Source organism: Schistocerca cancellata, chromosome 2, assembly GCF_023864275.1.
Source record: "Schistocerca cancellata isolate TAMUIC-IGC-003103 chromosome 2, iqSchCanc2.1, whole genome shotgun sequence".
Taxonomy (NCBI): Eukaryota; Metazoa; Arthropoda; class Insecta; order Orthoptera; family Acrididae; genus Schistocerca; species Schistocerca cancellata.
Window position 1 is genome coordinate 287,581,972 of NC_064627.1, and position 26,865 is coordinate 287,608,836.

At 41.6% G+C, this 26,865-nt stretch overlaps 1 protein-coding gene across 1 annotated transcript in view; it reads left to right on the plus strand.

Annotated features, from left to right (window-relative positions):
• The window catches only part of LOC126161640 (dnaJ homolog shv), a 31,560-nt gene extending 18,385 nt beyond the window's left edge, over positions 1 to 13,175 (plus strand). The window contains exon 5 of the mRNA XM_049917607.1: positions 11,764 to 13,175. Coding sequence (XP_049773564.1) covers positions 11,764 to 11,828 — 65 coding nt within the window. The 3' untranslated portion in view covers positions 11,829 to 13,175. The remainder of the gene's footprint in view (positions 1 to 11,763) is intronic.
• The last annotated feature ends 13,690 nt before the right edge of the window (positions 13,176 to 26,865 follow it).

Genomic DNA, 26,865 nt, shown 5'->3' on the forward strand with positions numbered 1-26,865 from the left:
AAAACTGTATCCTGTACTGAATCTTTTCTGTAAGAACTGTTATGTTTGAACTTTGGTTTTGGTTCCTTCAACGTTTGTCAGGAATAGTTGAAAATGCTGAACTCCATAAAATGGTGGTGATTTGTGCCAAATTAAAATGGGATGCCAAAAAATCAGCACAGAATAGTAGGCTTTAAAATGAATAATTATTTCAGCCTTTTAAATAATGTTTCCATGTGCGATTAAAATTCTGAGCATTTACTATTATGATGATGCTTTATGGTGGAGGTTGCTAAACAGCTAGGTCATCAGTGGAACATTTATTAATTGGTTTCCATCATAGACATGAAAAATCCTTATGCTTGTGCATAAAAAATCATTTAAATCAAGGTCTGATTAATGAGCCACATTTACATTTGAAGATAGTTACTGCAGATTACACAAAACCCCTATTCAAAATTATTTTTCCTAGTATTAAAAAAAAAAGTAGATCTAGTAACAGCTGTGTGGTTCTGAACAGTTTAATAAGTTTACAAATCAGTCTCTTACAAAGTGGCTATGAGCATAAAATATTAAATTTTCAGAACCAATCCTGGCCAGGGGCACTACAAATGTAGTGTGTGGACAGAAAGTTGGAAAGTGTGTGTCTCACGGGGTGCGTGACAGAGATAAATCCCTGCAGTCGCACTATTGTCTGTGTCCTCGGTGGCTCAGTCAGATAGAGCGTCTGCCATGTAAGCAGAAGGTCCCGGGTTTGAGTCCTAGTCAGGGCACAAGTTTTTCAACTGTCCCCATTGATATTTATCAGTGCTTGTAAGCAGCTAAAGGTCTAGATTTCATAATAATTTCAATCCTGGAAAGGCCTGAAATCAAGTGAAGTCAAATTAAGTGTCCTCCTCTACATATAAAATAATTTGTTTTTAATTACAATGGTCGCCTTTGCCGTACAAAAGAATAGGTGTTAAATACATTGTTTTCTTTTTTAGTCTGTTTCTTCTCAGATGAAGATAATTTTACTTATGCATTTGAAATGTGCATTTATTATACTAGTATAGTAATTCCCTCCCATGCAACTCTTGCAAAGATGTTTCAACCTTATATTAATTAGGCATCTTGCATTCAAAATTGACAGCACGGAAAGAACTTTTTTTGTAATGAATATGGGTCAGAATACAAAGAACAGAGTATTTTTTCATATCAACGACTGTACATGTAGCAAAATGTTGTTATATTTGCTAAAAGAAGTAAAAAAAGAAAATTCTGTGTGGTAACCAGTCAGTTGTATTTGCCTTCAAGTGGAACAACAACAAAATGATACTGTAATTAATCATAATAAATAACTACAAATCAGTGGAAATATAAAGAAAAGATGATAAATTGTCACCAGACTATATTAAAAATCTGCTTACTCCCTTACACAGTGTGGCACTCATTAGAAAGTGGGAAGGATTGTGGGTTAGTTATTCCCAATTTCTAATTTCTGTGCTCAGAAATTAGGAAAAACTAACCCACAATCCTTCCCACTTTCTAATGAGTGATTCTTACGTAAAGCTTGGCCACTGACATTAAGTTCTTTCTGTGTAGGGTGATATGGGTAATTGGGAGGGGGAGGGTTATCTGATCCATCTGCTGCTGATCCGTATGGTTGGTTGGAGGATTAGAAGCATTATGTGGATATGACGCCACAAAAAATTTGCTTGCAGACTGGTCATGAAGGGTAGTGCCACCTGTCTTAATGTCTTAGTAAGAGTTTCAGCACACTTTGCAAAGGATTGGTCATCGTTGCAGAACGGATAGCAGCTATCAAAATGGGAGGTGCTGTTGATTGTTGGTGGGTTGATGTGGACAGAGGGTTTTGTGGAGTCACTGGGGAAGTGTAGTTTCTAACTACCACTCCCTTATTTACTGAAAGTTAAAAGTTTCAAATTAAGTCAGCAAATATTGTACTGCCACTTTAAGAGGTACTTTCTGATCACTATGTAATTCTTTGAAAACAGTAATGAGAATCACTAGCTTGAGCAGTACATGAAGTAAAGGAAAGACAACCACTCACCCATATCGAATTGATGCGTGGAGTACAGACACATGTAACAGAAAACAGCATTCGCACTAACTTTCAAACACTAGCTATTTTTCTAGCAAAGGTACACACACTCGCAAACACTACCACAGACCCCTACACTCACACTCTCCTGGCCACAGCTAGACTAATTATGATACTCGATTATTGAAAGCAGTTGCCCAAGCTGATTAAGTAATCAGTAATGAATCATATCAGTTGTAAATGTGTTATAATAAAGAAAATATCCAAAAGAATTAAATATATCAATAATAAACAAATCATACAGAATTTTCAAGTAATGAATATGCAGTTCTCAAAAGCATTTTACATAGACACACGTAGTATGCATACATAAATAAATGACCTGGTAGGAGTCTCCCAGGGGGCTTGCCACTCTTTCGTGGGTTCGTGCTTGGCTACCACGGGGCTGCAGCCATTGCAGCATCTTTCCGCTTCCGTGCTGCATGTTTATCCTCTTGCTACTCTTTTTTCCCCTTGCTTGGGGAACGTGTGGGGTGTTACTGGGAATGTTCTGCATTGTCTGTCACTGGCATAATAACAGTCTCACCACAGTTTTTTGTTCCCTACTCCTTTCTTTGTTTACCTTCTCCTCTCGTTACTCTGCTTCAACATTTGAGGTTCCTCTTTTTCTTCTTCTTCCCTGTGTGCTCCTAAAGGCTGGCCCATGCATCTGATGCATGACAGGTGATTGGGTAATGCGCAGTTCCCAGCTCCAGGTCGACAGGTAGGGGTCGCGTGTACCCCCTGGTGCAGGCCATGCCAAAGGAGAGGTGATTGCCTGAGCCACAAACTTCCCAAATGGCCAATTGGTCCCTCCATCACGTGTTTCGAAGGTGTGAACAATCACCTAAGGCTGGTGTACCTCATTGTGAAGGGGGCCACCAATTGGAAGGAGTGTGCCATCGAAGATGCTGGCAATCGTGGGGGATTTTCTTGCAATGAGCCAATCATCTTCACAGTCAGTGTCTACGAAATGTAAATATAATGAAGCTATTGATTCAGACCATTCCAGCTGCACCACGGTTCCTTGTGGTCTCACGTACTGAAGACAGTCAGTCCTTTGCCACAGTAAATCCATTTATTTTTCAGAAAGGTGTTGATGCAATTGCTGGCCTTGTGAAATCCTGCTCTCATTTGCACTCTTGTTCTCATCTTTGATAGAGTGGTGCTTCTGTCCAAGATCAAAGCAGGCTATGAAATTATCACAGTCTGACCGTACATTCCAAACCCGATGCGTTGCTACCAGTCTCATTGTTTCAACCACACTAGAATGTCTTGTTGGTACCTAGCCAAATGCGTAACCTGTGGTAGGAATGCGCTTGAGGGTGATTATCCATTCCCATCTCCCTGGTGTATCAATTGCAATGGCGACCATGCAGCCTCCTCTTGTGATTGCCCCGTGTGTCTTGATGATTGGGCTGTCCAAGAGATCCGGGTAAAGGAAAAGTGCCTTACCCAGTCGATTCGCAAGTTATTGGCTAGTTGTAAACCCTGTATTCTCCCATCTGGCACCTATAGTTCTGTTCTTGTTACCCCTCGATCCATGAAGGACATGGTCATGCAGACATGCGACTTCAATTTCAGCTCTGAGGTTGCGAAATGGCCCAGTGTCAAGCTAGCATCGCTTTCCCCCATCCAGCCACAAACTCTCGTCTCAAGGGGAAAAGCCACCAGGTACAGAACTGGTAGGACTAAAGGAATACTCTTGTGAAGACTTTCTACGTTCCTCCAGCCAAACATCATCTGAGTCTCCTTTTGCTAACCAGAAAGGCAGATGGTCTTCTCCTTCACTGACTTGAAGATCCTCTTGGACAGTGTTGCCATGTGATACCTTAGTCTTGCCAGCCTCTGTGTCGCCAGTGTGCACCATCACCGTTTTTCTGCGTTGGACTCCACAGACCGACAGCACAAGCAAGCCAGTGCTTCTGTAGACCTTATGGAGCACGATCCTCCTGCATGCGCCCTGTAGTAGTGACTTTTCGCAGCTGTCGCTCGGCAGCTGTCGAGGTGATACCCCTTCATCTCATCCTCATCTTGACTCTCCTATAGTGGAACATTCCCGGTCTTGGGTCCCAGAGAGAGGATTTACGGCTGCTTTCAGCATCACAGTGTCCTCTTTTACTCTGCCTTCAGGAAACAAAATTGCATCTTCACGGCCACTTGGAGCTTTCACATTTCTTCCCAGTTCATTTTGACGCTCCCCTTGAGGTCAGCATTCCATCTTATGGGATGTCATGCTGCTCATATGGGATTACTTTTGTAGTAAACCCATCTGCCTGACTACTCATCTTCAAGCTGTTGATGTTAGCCTTTTCCTTCCTCATGTGACTTTTTCTCTCTGTATCATTTATGTCCCTCCGTCATTTGATGTCACCAGGGTGGACTTCCTTCAGCTTATTGGGCAACTACTTACCCCATTTCAGCTACTCAGTGACTTAAATGCGTATCATACCCTTTGGGCTTCTCCCAGAACCTGTCAGAGAGGTGCCCTCTTGGCTGATCTTCTTAATCAACTCAATCCCTTCTGCCTTAACACTGGAGCACCCAGATTCCTTTCCGATGCCTCGCACACCTCTTCCCATTTGGACCTATCCTTCTGCACTGCCCAGCTTGCCCATCATCGTGAATGGTGCGTTCTTTCTGACACTTCACCGAGCAACCATTTCCCACATGCTATCTGTTTGCTGACTCCTTCCCCACCTGTGTGCACACCCAAACAGCAGCTTGCTAAGGCTGATTGGCAGCTTTACTCCTCCCTGGTGACTTTTGAAGAACAGGATTTCTGCAGCTGTGATGACAAGGTGGAATATCTCACAAACGTTATCCTCACCACTGCAGAACATTCCATTCCTCGCATTTCTCTTTACCATGCTGTGTCAGAGTCCCTTGGTGGACTGAGGCATGCCGTGACGCACTTTGTGCACGGAGATGTGATCTCCGCATTTCTAACAGTCATCCTACAATTGCAAACGGTATTTATTATAAACAGATGTGTGCAAAGTGTCATCACGTTCTTCAGGATAGCAAAAAAGCTAGCTAGATTTCATTCACTAGTTCTTTCAACAGTTCCACCCCTTCCTCTGTCATGTGGGTCAACTTCTGACGGCACTCTGGGATCAAGATACATTCGCCAATTTCTGGCCTGACAGTAGCAGACGATGTTATCGTGGGCCCTGTTGCTATTTCCAACACCTTGGGCCGCCATTTTGCAGAAATTTCGAGTTGTTCCCACTATTAACCTGCCTTCCTCCTTCAGATACAAGTGGAGGGATAAGTGCTACAATGCCACCTTTACTATGAGGGAGCTAGATCATGCTCTCACTTCATCCCGATTCTCTGCCACAGGGCCAGACGCTGTCCACATTCAGATGTTGCAGCACCTTACTCTTGTGGGCAAGCAATTTCTGCTTAACACATACAACCGCACCTAGACAGAGGGCACATTTCCTGGATTTTGGCATGAAGCCACCGTCATACCCATACCTAAGCCCCCTAAGGATGCAAACCTTCTTTCTAGCTACCCCCCATCTCTCTCACCAGTTGCAGTTGCAAGGTGATGGAATGTGTAATCTATGCATGGCTGGTATGTTGGCTCGAGTCTCATAGTTTACTAACGACTGTACAGTATGGATTTTGAGCACGGTGTCCTGCAGTTGGCCATCTCTTTACTTTGTCCACCCATGTCATGAATGGTTTTCTGTGGAAATCTCAGATTGTGGCCATATTTTTTGATTTGGAGAAGGCCTAGACACCAGCTGGAGAACTGGTATCCTCAGTACTCTTTATACGTGGTGCTTCCGTGACCGCCTGTCCTGTTTCCTTCAGGAATTTTTAAAAGACTGAGTTTTCAAGGTGTGTGCATTGTTGGACACCTTCATCCAGTAAAACAGTGTGACTCTGGGTTCTGTCCTGAGTGTCGTCCTCTTTGCTATCACCATTAACCCCATAATGGCCTGTCTCCCACCAAGCATCTCCAGCTCCCTTTGTGTTGGAGATTTTATCATCTATTGCAGTTTTCCACGCACCTGTCTCACTGAGCAACATCTTCAGAAATGTCTTGGTTGTCTTTACTTCTAGAGCATCAACAATGGCTTTCATTTTTCCACTGACAAAACTGTCTGTATGAATTTCTGCCGGTGCAAATGAGTTCTCCCACCATCTTTACACCTTGAGCCTGTTGCCCTTCTGTTCATTGAAACTACGAAATTCTTGGGCTTCATGCTCAATACGAAACACTCGTGATCCTACCATGTGTCTTATCTGGCATCCTGCTGTATGCAGTCCCTCAGTGCCATACATGTCCTCAATGGTACTTCCTGGAGTGCCGATCGAACCATCCTCCTCCGTTTGTACCGGTCCCTTATCCGTTCGAAACTAGACTATGGGTGCTTTGTCTGTGCATCTGCACGTCCGTCCCTCTTACGCGGTCTCAATACTGTTCATCATCATGGCATCCATTTGGCCACTGGTGCCTTTTACACTAACCCAGTTCACGGTCTGTTTGCTGAAGCTGCTGATCTACCACTGTCCTACAGCTGTGACTTTCTACTCAGCAGGTATGCATGCCATTTGTTTGCCATGTGTGGCCACCCATCCTATACCTCCTTCTTTGATGATTTCTTCGACGACCAGTGTGGGGCGTGTCCCTCTTCTCTGTTACCTCCTGGAGTCTGCTTTCAGTGCTTTCTTCAGCAGCTCAACTTCACACTACCTGCAACTTTCCTGGTGGATGTGAACCCTTCACCACCTTGGCTTTGTGTAGTGGCCCGTGTTAATGTTGGTCTTCATTGGCTTCCTAAGGACACTACTCCAGCCTCGCTCTATTGCCTTCAGTTTCATGACCTTTGCATGAAATTTTGCGATAGCACCTTTGTGTACACTGATGGCTCTTGGACTGACTGTGGTGTCAGGTGTGCTTTCATCACTGGCGCCCACGTATTTAGATACAGCTTCCGGCACACTGCTCAGTATTAACAGCTGAGCTCGTCGCCTTGTATCAGGCCACGGACTGCACCCGGTGACATCGACTTTTCAATTGTGTCATCTGCTCAGACTCTCTCAGCACCCTTCAAAGTCTCTGTACGCCGGCCATCCCTTAGTGCAACGGGTCAAGGAAAGCTCATTTGCTTGCTCCTGGTGGAGCCACTGTGCAGTTTATGTGGGTTCCTAGTCATGTTTGTCTCCTGATGTTGCTGCCCAGACTGCAGTCCTCGTACCTCAACCCGCGAGTTCCTATGTTCCCTCTGATGATCTCTTTGTTCCTGTCTATCAGGTGGTGGTGTGCCTTTGGCATCGCCATTGATCCTCCTTTCATGGGAATAAGCTCAGGATTATTAAGCCTCTCCCAGCGGCTTGGACGACCTCCTCTCAGCCCTCCTGCCAGGAGGTGGTCATTTTTACTAGGCTGCTTATTGGGCACTGCCTTTTTAGCCAGTATCATTAGATAAGTGGCGCTCTCCCACCACTTTTTACACATTGCACCCAAGTTTTAACTGTCCACCACTTCCTGACGGAGTGTCCATTTTTTTACCAGTTACGTTCCTGCTTGGGTTTGCCATATGAGGTATCAGCCGTTTTAGCAAATGACGTGTGGGCTGTCGAACGCGTTTTACTTTTTATCCATCAAAGCAATGTGGCAAAGACCATTTAATTTTTAGTTTTGGACCTCTGTTTCTGTATGGTGTCTTTAGTAGCTCTTTCTCTGCAACACTGATTTTTAGCTGTCTTATGTCAATTGGGATTGACATTTAGTCTTTTCTTTTTTTTTTAACTCCTCACTGTTTTTATGTTCTATACAGGGTGTATACAACCCGGGACAACTGGGAGATCTGGGAAAAACCCGGGAATTTTTTCATCCGGGAGAAAACCGGGAAAAACCTGGGAATTGTTTAGAATTCTGGGTATTTTTCATTGTTTTAGTTTTCAGTTAAATTTTTGTGATTTTGAGTGATAAGAACCAATACTCTAACAAAGAATATTACTGTATCCCGCTACTGCAGAATAATACTGCAGCAACAAAACATGAACGAGAGAAAAAAATAAAATAAAACTTAAGTTGCAAAGGAAATGCGCCGTATACAACAACAAAACAGTGCTCATAAAAGCGTATGCCAACAGCAAACTGTGTCAAAGGCTTTAGGAAGACTATGCAATGCTTTGTAACAACAAATTGCCTCCGATGAGTGTGGCGTGACAACTGTTTAAATTAGATTCGTTTGAGCAGTTGCGGGCGGGCTCTTGTGCATGCGCAGTTGAGTCGCGTATGAGAAGTACCTTCTCCCGCTTTTGGTTACAGAAGTGTGGCTGGGCACCGCTACTTAATATTGCCCCGGTTCGGAAATTAGTAAATCTGGGGCTGATGCACAGAGCAGTCTGAGTTGTGGTGGGGACGTGGGTCTTCTCCACGTGACAGGTGTTGACGTTCAGTGATTTTTGTTGTTTCCTCTCCGTTTATTGTTCTCACGTTAAATGATAACAAAATGGATTTTTGTAGCCAGGAGCTATCAAATGAATTAAAATACGTTTGCGTAATTACGGAAAGCTAAAATATGTTATTAGTTTTAGATTTTACTTCCACCTTTCTGACAGTCAAACATTAATCGCCTTACAGAACAATGCAGTTATTTATGCCAGTTTGCTAAAGAGATTTGGCTTTTATTAATCATTTCTGTTGAGGCAGTCAATTTATTTGAAATGAAGTGTTTAATTTCACACTATTTGCTAGTCTCAACTGTTCGCTACATTGCAAATGCATGTATGGCATTATGCCATAATAAAGAACCAAAGGCCGGCCAGTGTGGCCGTACGGTTCTAGGTGCTTCAGTCTGGAACCGTGCGACCGCTACGATCACAGGTTCGAATCCTGCCTCGGACATGGATGTATGTGATGTCCTTAGGTTAGTTGGGTTTAAGTAGTTCTAAGTTCTAGGGGACTGATGACCACAGATGTTAAGTCCCATAGCGCTCAGAGCCATTTGAACCATTTTTTGAAAGAACCAAAACATGAGATAATACAGTACTGGTACTCCAAGAAAATTTACATAGGAACGTGCATTTTAAGCCGAATTATGCGTTTTAGTATGGTTCACGAAATTCTAACACTCTTGAAATATCCTCTGATGTCTTGTTTCTTTTATGACATAATTTAAGATCTTTTAATGTTTGACACATACGAACATATGGGCTTCCTGCGTCATCGTAGGTGCCCAAGCGCGGTGACGCCTGTTATCTGGCGCTCTCTTGCAACTGCTGAAACGAACCTATTTCTAACAGGTCGCGGGAAAATATTGCGAATGGTGGTTTGAAAAGCGTTACATTGAACGCAGATTTCCTTTTACGTAAGATGAGCTATGTGCGAGAATGTACGATGAATTTCTTAAATCACAAAGCGTTTGACTCTCATTTAAAAGTCAACTCTTTGTGGATGACCATTTAGAAGAATTTTGAGCCCAGAAGATCAGAGATTTACGTCGTTATTAAAAATTTTACTGGCAAATTTGTGTGATGTATCTTAAAGTGTAACAAACGCAAAAAAGATCAACATTATATGTGGAAGCTGAGCTTCTCTTTCAACTTATTAATTTTCGAAACCAATATTATATGTGAATACTATGTATATTAATTTAAACCATTAACTTTTCTTATTTGTGTGTTCACGCTACGTAACAGTGATCTTACTATTGGCTGACTATATCACGTGTCCTGTGCTGTCATCAGCTGGCGAGATCACATGACATGAGCTATGACTGGCTTAAAAAAGTGCATCGCAATCTCGATTTCAAGGCTTCGGAAAGTGACTTGCAGTGTTTGGTGGAATTCGAATTTATATCTTCGTAATACGAAAATATGCAGCATACATGTTGCTGTACATCGAAGGTCTTTCAAAACGTGTTTTTCCTCCTGAGTTTCGTTTTCTAAAGTGCCGGGAAATTCTACTCTGGTATATGAAACCATAAACATTCAAAGGACTGATGAGTTTTACAGTGCCGAATAAGAGTGTGCTGTCACTTAACATGGAAAAAGTGTATTTTCACCCGGGAGAAAGTGTAATTTTAAGCAGGAAATCTGGGAATTTTTTTTCCTTGTCCACATATACACCCTGTCTATAGTTTTGAAGTGGGCGTGTATGACCCCAGTTGTTTTTGCTCCCTAAAATAAAACAAACAAACTTGCTGGTAACAAACAAACTTGCTGGTAACAGACAGAGAATGAGGACTTTGTGCATATTACAAGTGAAATATGTGTATCAGTTTGCTTACTAACGTGATGTATCAACTGATGTACTAAAAATGAGTGTGAGACATTGTCCAGTTTCATTACGAGGTCAACATCCAGGAATGTGGTACATTGAGCTTACAAGGACTGTGTGAAATATGTAGGAGAGAAGGTACTGAGGCTGTGGAAGAATGAGGTCTGAATCATGAAGATGGGCTTGTGAGTCTAGGAGGGAATCTTATAGATGTCTTGTAAACAAGTTGGCATATGCAGTTTCCAATGTCTGTGGTGCAGATTTAGTTGTATGCCATGCTCTTGAAAGACATTTGTTGTTGGTAAGGATTTAGTTGGCCTGATGTATTAAGTATGAGGTGGTGTGTTGGGAGGGGTAGTGTTTGACAACTGCAAGACCATGCACATGGGGAATATTGTTGTGTATTTAGGTGGCATCAAAAGTAATGATTCAGTATCCTGTTGGAAGTGATATGGGGACGGTTGAGGGATGATGACAGAAGTGGTTCCTGTAAATATGGAAAGCTAGGGTGCAGCTGGTGTGTTGCAAGTGTTGGCCAGTAAGAGCCAAGATTGTTTCCATGGGAGCACAATACAATGGTATGATTAGGTCTAAGTGATTTTGAAATGTAGGAAGTGAGCGTGCAAGTGGTTAGTTGGGCTGAGGACGGAGATGGAGTTGGTGGAAGAGGTTCTGAATGAGGCCTAGGGATTTCAGTAGGGACTGGAGTTTGCTGGACTTCTATGATGTGAGCTCTTTGGTAGGGCTTCCACACGGAAGAGAGAGACAGTTGGGGGTACCTTCTGTCATGTACGTACACGGTTCATCATTACAGTGGTGAGACCTTTGTCTACTCTGATTTTCCCTCCCATTTCATTCCTTCACTTCAAGATGTTTCTAGGACGTATCGTCTCTCTCTTCCTCCTCCCCCCTCCCACCTACCTGAGCCATGGAGCACTAGCAGTGCCACATGTTCATCATCTTCTCTTGCTGGCTGTCCCATCCAGCCCTCAGCTGCGCTCTGCTCCAACCTGCCCTTCCCCTTCCTCTCTTTCTTCCTCTCTCACATCACTTGATCTGACATAACCTCATAATGTCAGCTGAGCTGCTATATGAGGACAATGTAGCTCATATTTAGCTCTGAAAGAAGTTGACCAAAAGCTTAGCAGCATTTTCAGTCTTGTTTATATGCTTATCAGTGCTCATTGCCACAGCTATCACCTTTGTACATGTTATGAACAGAGTATTTGAGTACCCTGCTGATGTGTGTAGGGTTTTGTCTATTACTTTATCAGCCATGATATTAGAAAGGACCATAACTAAGCCATTGAACAGTGGATAGGCACACAAGCTAGGTGTATAAACTAGTTTACAACTGTTACTTGTGTCCTACCCATGATTTTCCAATGTGATATAACATAACTGTAATACCTGGCATGGTGTACCATATCTAAATAACTGTTTTTTTTTTCAGATATAAAGAGAATATTGAACCAAAATTCAAATAACAAAGTGTACAATGGTCTCCGTGGATTTTGATGATAAATCTGCAACTATTGTAATTGAATCAAAGGCATTGTGAAAATGCTTTCCTGTACATATTTTCAAGAAATAATGACAATTGTGTGAGAATCTTGTCAATGAAAGTGTGGAGTGTGTGAATAAAACATGGAAAGTATTTTGAATATTGTGAACTTCATGTACCAGTGTTGCATACCATGCGTATTGATGTGATACTTTATGTATAGGACCTAAACAGCTGCAAGATACTTGTGTACATTTGTAATTTGCGTGTGCCAAGTAGTGTGCTGTATACAATATGTTCCTTACAGACAATGGGATTTCATTTTGAGAACTTGTTTAGCTTCACAGTGGAGCTTTGGTAAATGTGGATTCATTGAAGCATGATGCTCCTGTTTGTTGTAGAGCACCGTAACTGATATTAGTTCTATGTTTTTGCGGCATGAATTGCAGAAGTTTGTAGCTTATTTATTGTTATGGAGCTGTCAGAAATGTTTGAAGTGAAATTGTTGGGCATTTGTGTTAAAGCAGCTATGTACCAAGTCATTTGAATGGGAGATGTTTCTGATATAATATTACTTCAGTCTTGCAAATTTTTGTAACAATTGTTGCAATCATTGAATTGAGACCCATCATTTAGTACATTTTCACATTCCCAAACACCTTCACAATTTTAAATGTACAAGAGTGTTTCACTTTCTGTTGAAGAATCCCTTTGTACCTGACTGTGTGTTTACTAGTGAGATTTAGTTCTCACATATAATCTTACATTAATTTAACAGCCATGTTTATGAAAAGGTGCTTTGTGAAGAATTTTGTAGTAAGTGTGAAATTTCACAACATAACACAGTTATGACTGTAATTGTTTTAGAAATGAAAGTTATAATGCTGCAAATATGTTTAAATAATCTATAAATCAATTTATAGTTGCTGTTTTGAAATTTTCATACAGAATTTATAATTTTGATTTCTAACTCTGTATTTTGTTGCTTCCATTGCATACTGCCTTTGAGGATGATTTATTATAGTTCCTGCAGTTTTGTGAGACAAGCCTTCTCTTTATTACACACAAATAAGTTACTGCCACAGACTGATATGCCATACTAGATCTCCTTAACGACTGGATCCCTATACCATTTATACACAATTTTTTGTTGTATTATTGTACTGGAGAGAGAGAGAGAGAGAGAGAGAGAGAGAGAGAGAGAGAGAGAGAGAGAGAGAGATGTTTTTTGAGCCTAATTGGAGATTATGCTCAAATCAAACATTTCCTAGGTCACACCACTGAAATTAAACTATTTGTGTTTGAAAAATGTATGAACGTGTGCATCGACAGTATGAATAAATATGACATTTACTGTTGTATTGAAGACTGTTTGAATGATTCTGAATTTCCATTGCATACGGATTACAAATTAATGCTAAAGCCAAGCAAAAATTATTGCAACTAGACATTCAATTAAGGAAGGTTTATCTGTCCAGTACTGTGATACCTGTATTGTCAATGTTCCGTTACTGCTTCAGTGAAAATGCACAAAATTTTAATCCACTTGTGCCTTCCTGTTGTTTCATCTTTTTCTTGTGTCATAGCTACTCATCTTTGTTGGCAGAATCAATGCACAGTGGATACAGCAACAAAGCATTAACACTGTTATATGGTTGATGTAATATTAGAATAATATGGGAAATAAGCAAGTGCAGTGGATGTAATATTATGTTTTGCCAGTTAACATGTTTTTCCACAGTGTTAAATATACATTTTGATTTCTGCAAACATGTATTGGGTATACAGACTTACATGTTGATAGCAGCTGGCATCTGGATAAAAATTCATTAGTACTGAAACATTCTTTACTCTCAAATTGTAGATGTTAGCGGACTTGCTGACTCTTTTTCCAGCATGTTGTGTGTTGTGTAGCTTTGATTTCAAGATGTTTACTTATGAGGAGAAAATTCCAAAAGTACTAAAGGATGCAAAGGTGAAAGGAAGAGAACAGGTCTTCTGCCACAAAAGAAGTGTTCTTGCATTGCACTGGAAGGGTAATAGAGACACACAACTACAGTGCAGAATATCACAACAAAGACATCCACTGTTAAAATGAAAGCTGTGGCAGTTGCTGAGTGGAGTGACCTGTTTCATCAATGTTTGACATTGGGGCACTGCACACAGTACAATTAATTGGTGAAGAAAGCTGGCTTTTCATTGCATTGTAATGGCAGTGTTGAATGCATGCCTGGTGCACAACATAATGACAAAGGAGAAAAGTAGCTCAGCTTTCAGAAAAAGAACACTTCCTTAATTGCATCACTATTGTAGAAGAGAATAAAAAGAAAAAAGTTGGTATAATACACAGATTTAGTGCGGGAGAGGTTTCCTAAAAAGTTCCCAAAAACAACTGTATCTCATCGTACCATAACGACTTACAGAGAAATTTCAAGAAACAGGTTGAGCGTTAGATCCAGAACAAATTCGTAGAGCCCCGAAATTACAGCTGTGCAAGAACAGAAAGATGCTTATCATGAAAAGCAAATCCCTAACTGCAAATGGTTTACATCTTTTATGGAAAGGAATGCCATATCCTTGATGTCGTGTTCTATACAGAAGGTTCTGGTTCCATCTTACTGGTTATGTTAGCACACAAAACACCTGATTATGGCCAACAGAAAATCATTGTGCTGTGCTTGAAACGCCATTACATGAGCAAAAAATGGAGTGTGAGTAGCAAAATCCAGATGGTGCATTATTGGATCTGTATTTTTTGAAGAGACCATGAACAGTGGACGTTATTGTTTAATGGTAAATGATACATGATTTCATTGATGTTGTAAAGGAAGACAAAATTAGTACTCATGGTTTCAACAAAATGCTGCTACTGCATGCACAACTAACTGCGTTATGTGTCTTCTGGAAGAGTTTTTGGGAAACGTGTGATCTCAAAAGACCTGTGGCCAACTCACTTGCTGGATCTTACTCGACCAGGCTTTTTCCTTTGGGGAGCAGCAAAATCTGTAGTTTATCACAATTGTCCACATACAGCTTCAGGACTTAAAAATGAAAACAACTACATATGTAAGAAGCATGTCACAACTAGATCTGCAGAAAATGTTTTTCAATAAAATTAAGCTGATTCAGACTTGCATAGCCGCCCACTGACGTCATTTCCAACATAGGTTGTAATTGCACATGAACTTTCCAAACATCCTATCATAAGTTGGAAGTGCCCGAACATTGCATGATTTTTACCTATGGAGCAGCCCATGATGGGACAGCATGTTGTCAAAGTGAAAACTTATTAAAAATGTGGTGAATGTGACAGACTTCGCAACTCTGTGGAATGATTGACCAAATACACCGAATAAGTTGACTGTGTTAAGACTGGTTGCTAAATTTAAGAAAACTGGTTTGGTTATGGGTATTAAACCCTTGGACCATCCGCCTGTTAGCCCTTGTGTGGGAAACATCACTGCTGTGAGTGATGATGTTGCTGTAAACCCACTGCAATCTGTTCGCTAACATTCACAATAATTGGATATTCCCAGCACCAGCATGCAATGAATTCTGATAGATAATCTGCACCTTTTGGCCTAAAAAATCCAACTGACAAGAATTGAAGCCAATTGATCATGAAAAGACCCAAGCCTTTGCCCATTGAGTGTTTGTGAAACAGATAGTGGACACAATTTCATCAAGAAAATAATGTTCACTGATGAGATGCACTTTTTGCTGAATGGGTTCATGAAGAAGCAAAACTACAGGATTTGTGGCACATAAAACCCTCTAGTAATTCTGGAGAAGATGTTACATCCATAACGAGTGATTGTGTGGTGTGGCTTTTGGGCTAAGGGCTTCACAGGGCTGCACTTCTTTGAAGATGGTCCTGGAAACACATTAACAGCGGATGGCGAATGCTATTGCAATATGTTGGGAGAGTTTGTGATCTGAACTGGATCATGTGCATGCTGAAGAGGAGTGGTTTCAACAAGATGGCGCAACTTGTCACACGTTGATAGCAACAGTGACCTCCTTATGAGAGAAGTTCCCTGCCTGGGTTATTTCTCACAACAATGATGTGAATTGGCCACTCAGATCTTGTAATTTGACACCATGTAATTTCTTTCTGTGAGGTCATTTTATATCTTGAGTGTATGTGTCAGCAAAACCTGTTTACTTCCAGAGCTTTAGGCCAAGATTCAATGCAATTTTGGAACTAGAGGTGCAAGTTTGCCAGGAGGTTATGGAAAAATTTCATTGAAATGAGTGTGCGCTTGCAGTCATAGAGGGCATTTGAGTAGTATCATATTTCGTACATAATCACACATAGTGTACACTACAATAATACATAAATTACTTAATTTCGTCAATAAATTTGTGTGTGATTATGCACTCAAAAATGTCATTCTTTATTAGAACTGAGTTACAAATTGGATACAAAAAACAGAGGTTAGAAGTCTCTATAATCTCCACTACCTGTTTACTCTTATATCTCCTACAAAACCAAGAGAGGGGCCATAGGGATATGTTACTTAACTTGCATTCTGGAGGAGAGCAGTTCATATTCAGCCATCTGGGTTCAGCTTTTCCAATGATTTCCCTAAATCATGTAAGTTAAGTTCCTGAATATTTCCTTTCAGAAATGTCAGTTTCATCTAGGAGAGCATTATTTGATGTTTGATTTTTAATTAGTTGATTATAGAAAATGGGGTAGAATAACTATGCAGAACTGTTTGATTAAATTTTGGCTTTAACAAACTGCATGTTTACCTAAAGACAGATATGTTGTGGAAGATTGAAATAAATTTGTTCAGGGGTAACATTTCAAATGAAGGTAGGAAAAGAAATAAAAAAAGAGAGAGACAATACACAGAATGATGCTTAATATTCAGAGTATGACATAAACTGATGAGCCAAAACATTACGGCCACTGCCCACCTCAAGACTGAATGCTGCCTGGTTGCACTGTGTGCACTTTGCTTGGTAATAAAAGTATAGCAGAGATGAATGAGGAAATCCTTCTAGTCATGACATAGGCCGCAAGTCCATTGACTTAAGGGCAGATTGTTGTGACCCACTGGCTGGGAAACAAGCATCTATGGAATGGTGAATCAGGTTGGCTGTTCATGTGCTAGTGTCATGACCATCTACGGAAACTGGAAAGGCAGTGGAACCACCAGCAGGTAACAATGTGTTGGAGATCCATGTCTCACCAGAAAATGTGGAGACTGGAGGCTTACCTGCTGTTTAAAGCAAGATAGTTAATGATCTGTGGCAGATTTAATGACAAACAGTGCTGGTGCAGGCGCAAATGTTTTGGAGCACAACAGTTAGACCACATTGTTGAGCATGGTGCTGCTATAGCAGGTGACCTTAACATCTTCCTTTGTTGATATAACGATATCTTCAATTGAGATGGCAGTGGGCTTCGGAGCATTGAGATTGGACCACGGATAAATGCAAACTTATCACCTGGTCAGACAAATCACTTGTTTGTTACACAAGGTGGATGCTCACTTCAGAATGTGCCACCATCCAGATGAACTGCTGCTTGAAATGTGCACCGTGCTGGAAGATAGGTGAATATCCCCAGTAGAATAATAATGCTCCCCAGTAGAATAATAATGCTCCCCAGTAGAATAACACTGTTTCCCACTGGCCTGCACCTGCAGTATTATTCTACTGGGGACATTCAAGTATCTTCCAGCAGGATAATTGTCCATGTTACAAGACCAAAATCATTATACTCAGCCCAGTCAACAAAGACCAGAATAGGTCGATTAGGATTGGAAATCGTGTAGTTGGAAAGTTTTACACAACAGTAGAAGGAGTGTCCTGAACAATATACTGAAAATACTGACTGTTGGGGTGGGGTGGGGGGTGCTTAATCCACAATTGCTCACACCTGTTGTGGTCAAGCAATAACTTCCATGTTAGGTATTTTCTAACAAAGGTAACTTTTATGTTTTTAGAAGTTCCATACAAAACTACATTTATCAAGTAAATTTGTTCTTCATTATTACAAATAAATTATAAATATGTATTGGTCATTAAATGAAACATGTATATTGTTTAACCTAAAAATATTTATTTATGTAATGGTCATAGTTTAGCATTCCATTCACATCATCTCTCCTAACAGTACTTCAACACAATTATAGGTAGTGAACAACTAATGTGAACCTCACTTCTGTTTTACCACTCTGAGTTAGATTCACCTTCTTGTGACTTTTTCATGTCTGTGAGATATGTATAAAACACAGAGAGCTGATATTTCTCCAAAATTTTATGTGGACAATCTCAAGTACTCTGTGAACAAGCTGCTACCATACTGTGTAAAAGATCTTTGTTTGTGTCAATTACAATGTCTGGAAGAAATAATTTCCAGCAATGCATTTTTTTGTTTCCCCCTTTAACCCTGGAAAAAGTATGATAGTATTCTGACAAACTTTTTGCAGAAGCCGCCCCATTCTTGAACCATTTTGTTTTCCATCCCTTCCCTAATATGGATCATGGTTTGCCGAAGTTGGAGGTACTATTGACGCAGTTTCAGAATCGCTGTCCAGCTGCTAAGTTGCTGTGTCAGTTTCTTCATGTTCAGATTGCGCGTCAGAAGACACCACCTGTGGATATTCTCATCTAGTGGTTCTTCTAGCCACGTCAGTAGCAATTCATCTGACAGATCTTTCCTGTAAAATTATATACGCTTATGCATGTGATAGAGCATGTCACGTACTTGGTGTATGCAACTGCTTCAGTCAATATACAAAACCCAATTAGAAAAATTACCTTGCTTATAAAAGACTTAATATTTGCAGAGAAAGTCCTGATGAAAAAATTAACCCACTCGCATGTTACTAACTCAATCAATCAGAGTAAGACAGAAGTGAAGCAGGTTTTCAGGAATACAGAAGACATTGCTATGTAATAAATCCTATGTGTGGAAAAAACGGAACAATGTACACTGCTTCAAACCAACTGCTACTAGCTAGCTTTAATTGTGATTTGTCCAATGAAAGACCCATCGATAGCAGGTAGAGATATCAAAGAAAGCACTGCTAGATCAAGACTACAGTATCTTTAAGATACATTGAAATATTTCACTAAAATTGTGAAATTTTTTTTCAAGTGTGTTTGTGAACGTGGATTAAAAGTCAATGTCTTATTTTTTTATTGTATCTCAAAAGCTGGCTTCTAACGAAAATCTTTCCTTGAACAAAATTAAACTACATTAAATTCTGTATGATAAAGGTGTTACTCATTTTTTCTCAAGGTCTAACGGTTTCCGTGTTGCAGGGGATGAAAAAATTGTAGATCATAAAAAAAGTAATTCTAACGGTACAAAATTAATGTTTTTCATTAAATAAAGCGGATTAAAAACAAATGTTATAGGCCTATACCACATCCGAGTGTGCTAGAGCTCTATTAAGGGATAAATTGTATTCTGCAAGTGTAACAGGATTGAGAGGGAGGGGGAGGGGGGATGAGTAGTGTAGAAGTGCAAGGGAAAGTAGGTTACCATATTGTGTTCATGTACTTCCCTCCTTCATACGTCTGCAAACTGAAGATCGAGCAGATGATTCTCCACTCGGTGTGCCCCACTACATCACAAAAAGTGACTACAGGGTGTTTTACAAAGTTATTTTGACCCTCCACAGCATTCGTTATGAATCACAGGTGACTCAGTGCACAGACATGCCTGGGGGTTGGGGGTGGTGTTCATTTTCCACAAAGTTTGTTGACACTAACGCTACATAAAAAGCAGATATGAGTTGTTATTAATACTGTAGGTGTCTGGGACCATGAGCTCATAGTGTAGGGGTAGTGTCTTTGATTAGCAATCGAAACATCCTCGTTCGCAGGTTCGAACCCAGCCACCACTTAAATTCTGAATAAAAATCAGCAATGGCGGCCAAAGACTTCTGGCATAAGAAGTCACACTCATTCTGCTAACAGCCTTGTCAAAGAGGGCAGAGGACAGGACAGGACAGAGGTCTAGGGCACACTCTTGCCCTTGGGGTGGGAAACTGTCCCCAGAGGCGGAAGAATCAGCAATGATCAATGACATGAGAATGCAGAAGGCAAAAGAAATCACTGCATTAAAGACACACAACGCACATCCACAGGTTGTGTGGCCTGCAATTCAAAAAGAGTCATGATGACCTCTCCATTGGCAAAAGATTCCAGAATTTCTGAAGACGTTGGGGGAAATGGCAACGAAATAACTATTCATGTTGGCGTGTAGAATGTATGAATCTGGAAATGTACTATCTGACTTTTGGAAAAATATGGTCTACACAATTTGGAAGACTGCAAGAGCTGACAAGTGGGAGAATTAACGCACAGTCAGCTTAACAGCTCATGCATCCAAGTTGATGGCAGGAATAACACACAGGAGACTGGAAATGAAAATTGAGGATGTGTCAGATGATGATCGGTTTGGCTTTAGGAAAGGTAAAGGACCAGAGAGGCAATTCTGACATTGTGGTTGATAATGGAAGCAACGGTAAAGAAGAATCAAAACACGTTCATAGGATTTGTCAACCTGGAAAATGCATTCGACAGTGTCAAATGGTGCAAGATGTTCAAAATTCTGAGGAAAATAGGGATAAGCTATAGGGAGAGACGGGTAACATACAGTATCTACAAGAGCTAAGCTGGAACAGTAAGACCAAGAACGAAATGCTCAGATTAAAAAGGGTATAAGATGGGGATGTAGTCTTTCACTCTTATTGTTCAATTTATACACTGAAGAAGCAATGATGGAAACTAAAGAAAGGTTCAAGAGTGGAATTAAAATTCAAGGTGAAGGGATATCGGTGATATGTTTGTTGATGACCTTGCTATCCTCAGTGAAAGTGAAAAAGAAATACATGATCTGTTTAATGGAATGAAGAGTCTAATGGCAAGTCGAAGAAAGACGAAACTAATGAGAAGTAGCAGAAATGAAAACAGTGCGAAATGTAACATCAGAATTGTTGGTCATGAAGTAGACGAAGTTAAGGAATTCTGCTATTTAGGCAGCAAAATAACCTATGATGGATGGAGCAAGGAGGACATAAAAAGCAGACTAGCACTGGTGAAAAAGGCATTCCTATTAGTAACAAACATAGGCTTTAATATGAGAAAGAAATTTCTGAGAATGTACGTTTGGAACACAGCATTGTATGCTAGTGAAATATTCACTATGGGAAAATTGCAACAGAAGAGAATCAAAGCATTTGAGATGTGGTCTACAGATGAATATTGAAAATTAGATGGACTTATAAATAAAAGAATGAGAAGGTTTTTTACAGAATCAGAAAGGAAAGGAATACACTCCTGGAAATTGAAATAAGAACACCGTGAATTCATTGTCCCAGGAAGGGGAAACTTTATTGACACATTCCTGGGGTCAGATACATCACATGATCACACTGACAGAACCACAGGCACATAGACACAGGCAACAGAGCATGCACAATGTCGGCACTAGTACAGTGTATATCCACCTTTCGCAGCAATGCAGGCTGCTATTCTCCCATGGAGACGATCGTAGAGATGCTGGATGTAGTCCTGTGGAACGGCTTGCCATGCCATTTCCACCTGGCGCCTCAGTTGGACCAGCGTTCGTGCTGGACGTGCAGACCGCGTGAGACGACGCTTCATCCAGTCCCAAACATGCTCAATGGGGGACAGATCCGGAGATCTTGCTGGCCAGGGTAGTTGACTTACACCTTCTAGAGCACGTTGGGTGGCACGGGATACATGCGGACGTGCATTGTCCTGTTGGAACAGCAAGTTCCCTTGCCGGTCTAGGAATGGTAGTACGATGGGTTCGATGACGGTTTGGATGTACCGTGCACTATTCAGTGTCCCCTCGACGATCACCAGTGGTGTACGGCCAGTGTAGGAGATCGCTCCCCACACCATGATGCCGGGTGTTGGCCCTGTGTGCCTCGGTCGTATGCAGTCCTGATTGTGGCGCTCACCTGCACGGCGCCAAACACGCATACAACCATCATTGGCACCAAGGCAGAAGCGACTCTCATCGCTGAAGACGACACGTCTCCATTCGTCCCTCCATTCACGCCTGTCGCGACACCACTGGAGGTGGGCTGCACGATGTTGGGGCGTGAGCGGAAGACGGCCTAACGGTGTGCGGGACCGTAGCCCAGCTTCATGGAGACGGTTGCGAATGGTCCTCGCCGATACCCCAGGAGCAACAGTGTCCCTAATTTGCTGGGAAGTGGCGGTGCGGTCCCCTACGGCACTGCATAGGATCCTACGGTCTTGGCGTGCATCCGTGCGTCGCTGCGGTCCGGTCCCAGGTCGACGGGCACGTGCACCTTCCGCCGACCACTGGCGACAACATCGATGTACTGTGGAGACCTCACGCCCCACATGTTGAGCAATTCGGCGGTACGTCCACCCGGCCTCCCGCATGCCCACTATACGCCCTCGCTCAAAGTCCGTCAACTGCACATACGTTTCACGTCCACGCTGTCGCGGCATGCTACCAGTGTTAAAGACTGCGATGGAGCTCCGTATGCCACGGCAAACTGGCTGACACTGACGGCGGCGGTGCACAAATGCTGCGCAGCTAGCGCCATTCGACGGCCAACACCGCGGTTCCTGGTGTGTCCGCTGTGCCGTGCGTGTGATCATTGCTTGTATAGCCCTCTCGCAGTGTCCGGAGCAAGTATGGTGGGTCTGACACACCGGTGTCAATGTGTTCTTTTTTCCATTTCCAGGAGTGTATATGGAAAATACTGACAGGAAGAAGGGGAAGGATGGCACGACATCTGTTAAGACATCAGGTAATAACTTCCAGGTACTTGAGGGAGCTGTAGAGGGTAAAAACTGTAGAGGAAGACAGAGGTTGGAATACGTCAGCAAACAATTTGACAACGTAGGTTGCAAGTGATACTCTGAGATGAAGAGGTTGGCACAGGAGAATAATTCATGGTGGGCCAGTCAGAAGACGGAAGTCTCAAAAGAAAAAGAAGGGGTCTGGGTTGAGACACCTACTGTTGCTGGGATGAGGGAGTGTAGAGCCTAATGGATCAGGCTGGTCAGCACACTGGGTGCTAATGATACGTTAGTGGAATGAGCATTTATGCCATTAATATGTACAATCTTAGTGTTGGCACCCATGCCAGCTGCAGTGTAGCATTCGGCCATGGAACAACATGCTGATGCTGTCTCAGCAGTCTCACAGAGGGCGCTGCCCACAGGCAGCCGCTCATGCAAATACGGTGTTGGCCAGGCAGTAGGCCTCCCTGGTGGCTGTTGTAACCTGTCAGCAGGTATTGCTGCCCAGGACAGCATCTGTGTACTTCCAGAGTACTTTTGAGGACGACATCGACTGCACGATGTGGAGATGAACAACAGTGTAACCCTTCCACCATAGAAGGCCAGGATGTTGTTGACTGCTTGGAGGTACCAGTTGAGAGCAGCTGTGGTTAGCGCACCTCCTGAGTACTGCAACAGGTGTATGGTGCATCTAACATCATCAGTTCAGCTTAGCAAGCCAGAGGTAGAATTCTCCAAGTCTCCTCATCAGTGGCTGTGAGCAGACCAGAGAAGCAGCAGTCTCGAAGGTAGAGGTCATCTTGGTGAACGGTGGCAGGGCATGACTGGTTTGGCCTCGTAGTTGGTGTAATGCAATGTAAAGATATCAAGGCTTAGAGGCCTGAGTATTTATTACTGCTTGTCTGAGGCAATGTCATTATACACTACTGGCCATTAAAATTGCTACACCAAGAAGAAATGCAAATGATAAACGGGTATTCATTGGACAAATATATTATACTAGAACTGACATGTGATTACATTTTCATGCAATTTGGGTGCGTAGATCCTGAGAAATCAGTGCCCAGAACAAACACACCTGGCCGTAATAATGGCCTTGACATGCCTGGGCATTGAGTCAAACAGAACTTGGATGGCGTGTACAGGTACAGCTGCCCATGCAGCTTCAACATGATACCACAGTTCATCAAGAATAGTGACTGGCGTATTGTGACAAGCCAGTTCCTTGGCCACCATTGACCAGGTGTTTTCAATTAGTGAGAGACCTGGAGAATGTGCTGGCCAGGGCAGCAGTTGAACATTTTCTGTATCCAGAAAGGCCTGTACAGGACCTGCAACATGCAGTCGTGCATTATGCTGCTGAAATGTAGGGTATCACAGGGATCGAATGAAGGGTAGAGCCATGGGTCGTAACACATCTGAAATGTAACGTCCACTGTTCAAAGTGCTGTCAATGCGAACAAGAGGTGACCGAGACATGTAACCAAAGGCACCCTATACAATCATGCCGGGTGATACGCCAGTATGGTGATGACGAATACACGCTTCCTATGTATGTTCACCGCGATGTCGCCAAACATGGATGCGTCCACCATGATGCTTTAAACAGAACCTGGATTCATCCGAAAAAATGACATTTTGCCATTTGTGCATCCAGGTTCATCATTGAGTACACCATCGCAGGCACTCCTGTCTGTGATGCAGCATCAAGGGTAACCGCAGCCATGGTCTGTGAGCTGACTGTTGCAAATGTCATCGAACTGTTTGTGCAGATGGTTGTTGTCTTGCTAACATCCCCATCTGTTGGGTCAGGGATCAAGATGTGGCTGCACGATCCGTTACAGCCATGCGGATAAGATGCCTGTCATCTCGACTGCTAGTGATATGAAGCTGTTGGGATCCAGCACAGCATTCCGTATTACCCTCCTGAACCCACCGATTCTGTATTCTGCTAACAGTCATTGGATCTCGACCAACGCAAGCAGCAGTGTTGTGATACGATAAACCGCAATACTAAGAGGCTACAATTCGACCTTTATCAAAGTTGGAAACGTGATGGTACGCATTCCTCCTCCTTACACGAGGCACAACAACAACATTATATGAGGCAACGCCGGTCAACTGCTGTTTGTGTATGAGAAATCGTTTGGAAACTTTCCTCATGTCAGCACGTTGTATGTGTCGCTACCGGCGCCAACCTTGTGTGAATGCTCTGAAAAGCTAATCATTTGCATATCACAGCATCTCCTTCCTGTCGGTTAAATTTCGTGTCTGTAGCACGTCATCTTCGTGGTGTAGCAATTTTAATGGCCAGTAGTGTATCTGGCCAGCTGACGATGACCAAAGATTTTTAAATTTTTTTTTTATTTTACATGTCTATTTCCGTAGGACCAAACTGAGGACCAAATCTCCAAGATCATGGAATGTGTCAGTACATGAAATTATTACATAAAGGTAATAAAAGATTAAATGAAATGTTTGTGAACCAAAAAAAAGGCAAGCCACAAGTTTTAGTAAACACAATAACAATATAACACGGGAATTGGCTTATTTTTTCAAGAAACTCCTTAACAGAATAGGAGTGACCCATGAGGAAACTCTTTAGTTTCAATTTGAAAACGTGTGGATTACTGCTAAGATTTTTGAATTCTTGTGGTAGGGTATTGAAAAAGGATGCTGCAGTATACTGCCCACCTATCTGCACAAGAGTCAAGGAAGTGCGATCCAAATGCAGATTGGATTTCTGCCTAGTATTAACTGAGTGAAAGCTGCTAATTCCTGGGAATAAGCTGATATTTTAAATAAGAAACAACAGTAAGGAATATATAATATCAGAATACCCAGATTAGTGTACAAGGGTTGACAAGAGGTTCACGAACTTGCACCTCTTATTGCCTGGACTGCCCATTTCTGAACCAAAAACATCCTTGAGGATGGAAAGAGTTACCCCAAAATGTAATACCATACAACATAAGTGAATGAAAATATGCAAAGTACACTAATTTTCATGTCAAATGATCACTTGCATCAGATGCCAATCAAATAGTAAAAATAGCAGCATTAAGTCTTTGAACAAGATCCTGAACATGGACTTTCCAAATCAGTTTATTATCTGTCTGACACCTAGAAATTTGAACTGTTCAGTTTCACTAATCATATGCCCATTCTGTGAAATTAAAACATTGGGTTTTGTTGAATTGTGCATTAGAAACTATAAAAACTGAGTGTTACTGTGATTATTTTAGTGTTAATTCTCTACAAGCCATGAACTTAATGTCATGAACTGCACTATTTGAAACAGAGCCAATGTTACACACAACATCCTTTACTACCAAGCTAGTATCATGAGCAAACAGAAATATTTTAGAATTACCTGTAATACTATACGGCATACCATTTATATAAATAAGGAACAGGACTGGCCGCAACATTGGTCCCTGGAGCACCCCCACTGAACCATGGCCCACTCAGACCCCACATCACAGCCATTCTCAACACTGTGAATAATGACCTTTTGCTGTCTGTTTTTAAACTAAGAGGTCAACCAATTGTGAGCTACACCCTGTATTTAATAAAGGTCGAACTTCTGGAGCAATATTTTGTGATCAACACAATCAAATGCCTTAGTTAAACTAAAAAATGTGCCTAGCATTCAAAACCTTTTGTTTAACCCATCCGGTACCTCACAGAGAAAAGAGAATATAGAATTTTCAGTTGTTAAACCACTTCTAATGCCAAACTGTACATTTGATAGCAAATTATGTGATATAAAATGATTGTTTATTCTTACATACAAAGCCCTTTCAACAAATGTAGCAAATACTGATGGCATAGAAACAGTTCTAAAATTGCCTACATTATCCCTTTTTCCCTTTGTATAAAGCAACTTTACTACTAAGTATTTTAATCGTTTAGGAAACTGACGATTCTTAAAGGAAAAATTACAAATATGGCTAAGTATAGGGCTAACATATGCAGCACAGTACTTTAATATTCTGATATGCACTCCATCATATCCACGAGAGTCCTTAGTCTTCAGGGAATTAATTGCTGACTCAATCTCCCCCTTGTCAGTATCACAGAGGAGTATCTCAGACATCAGTCTCGAAAAGTGTTTTCCTAGAGTGTTATATGATTCCCTGTAGAAACTAAGTTTTTATTTAATTCACCAGAAACGTTCAGAAAATTATTGTTTAGTACTGTAAGTATATCTGACTTACCAGTAACAGAAATATTTTTACTATGAACTGACTTTATATTGTCAACCTT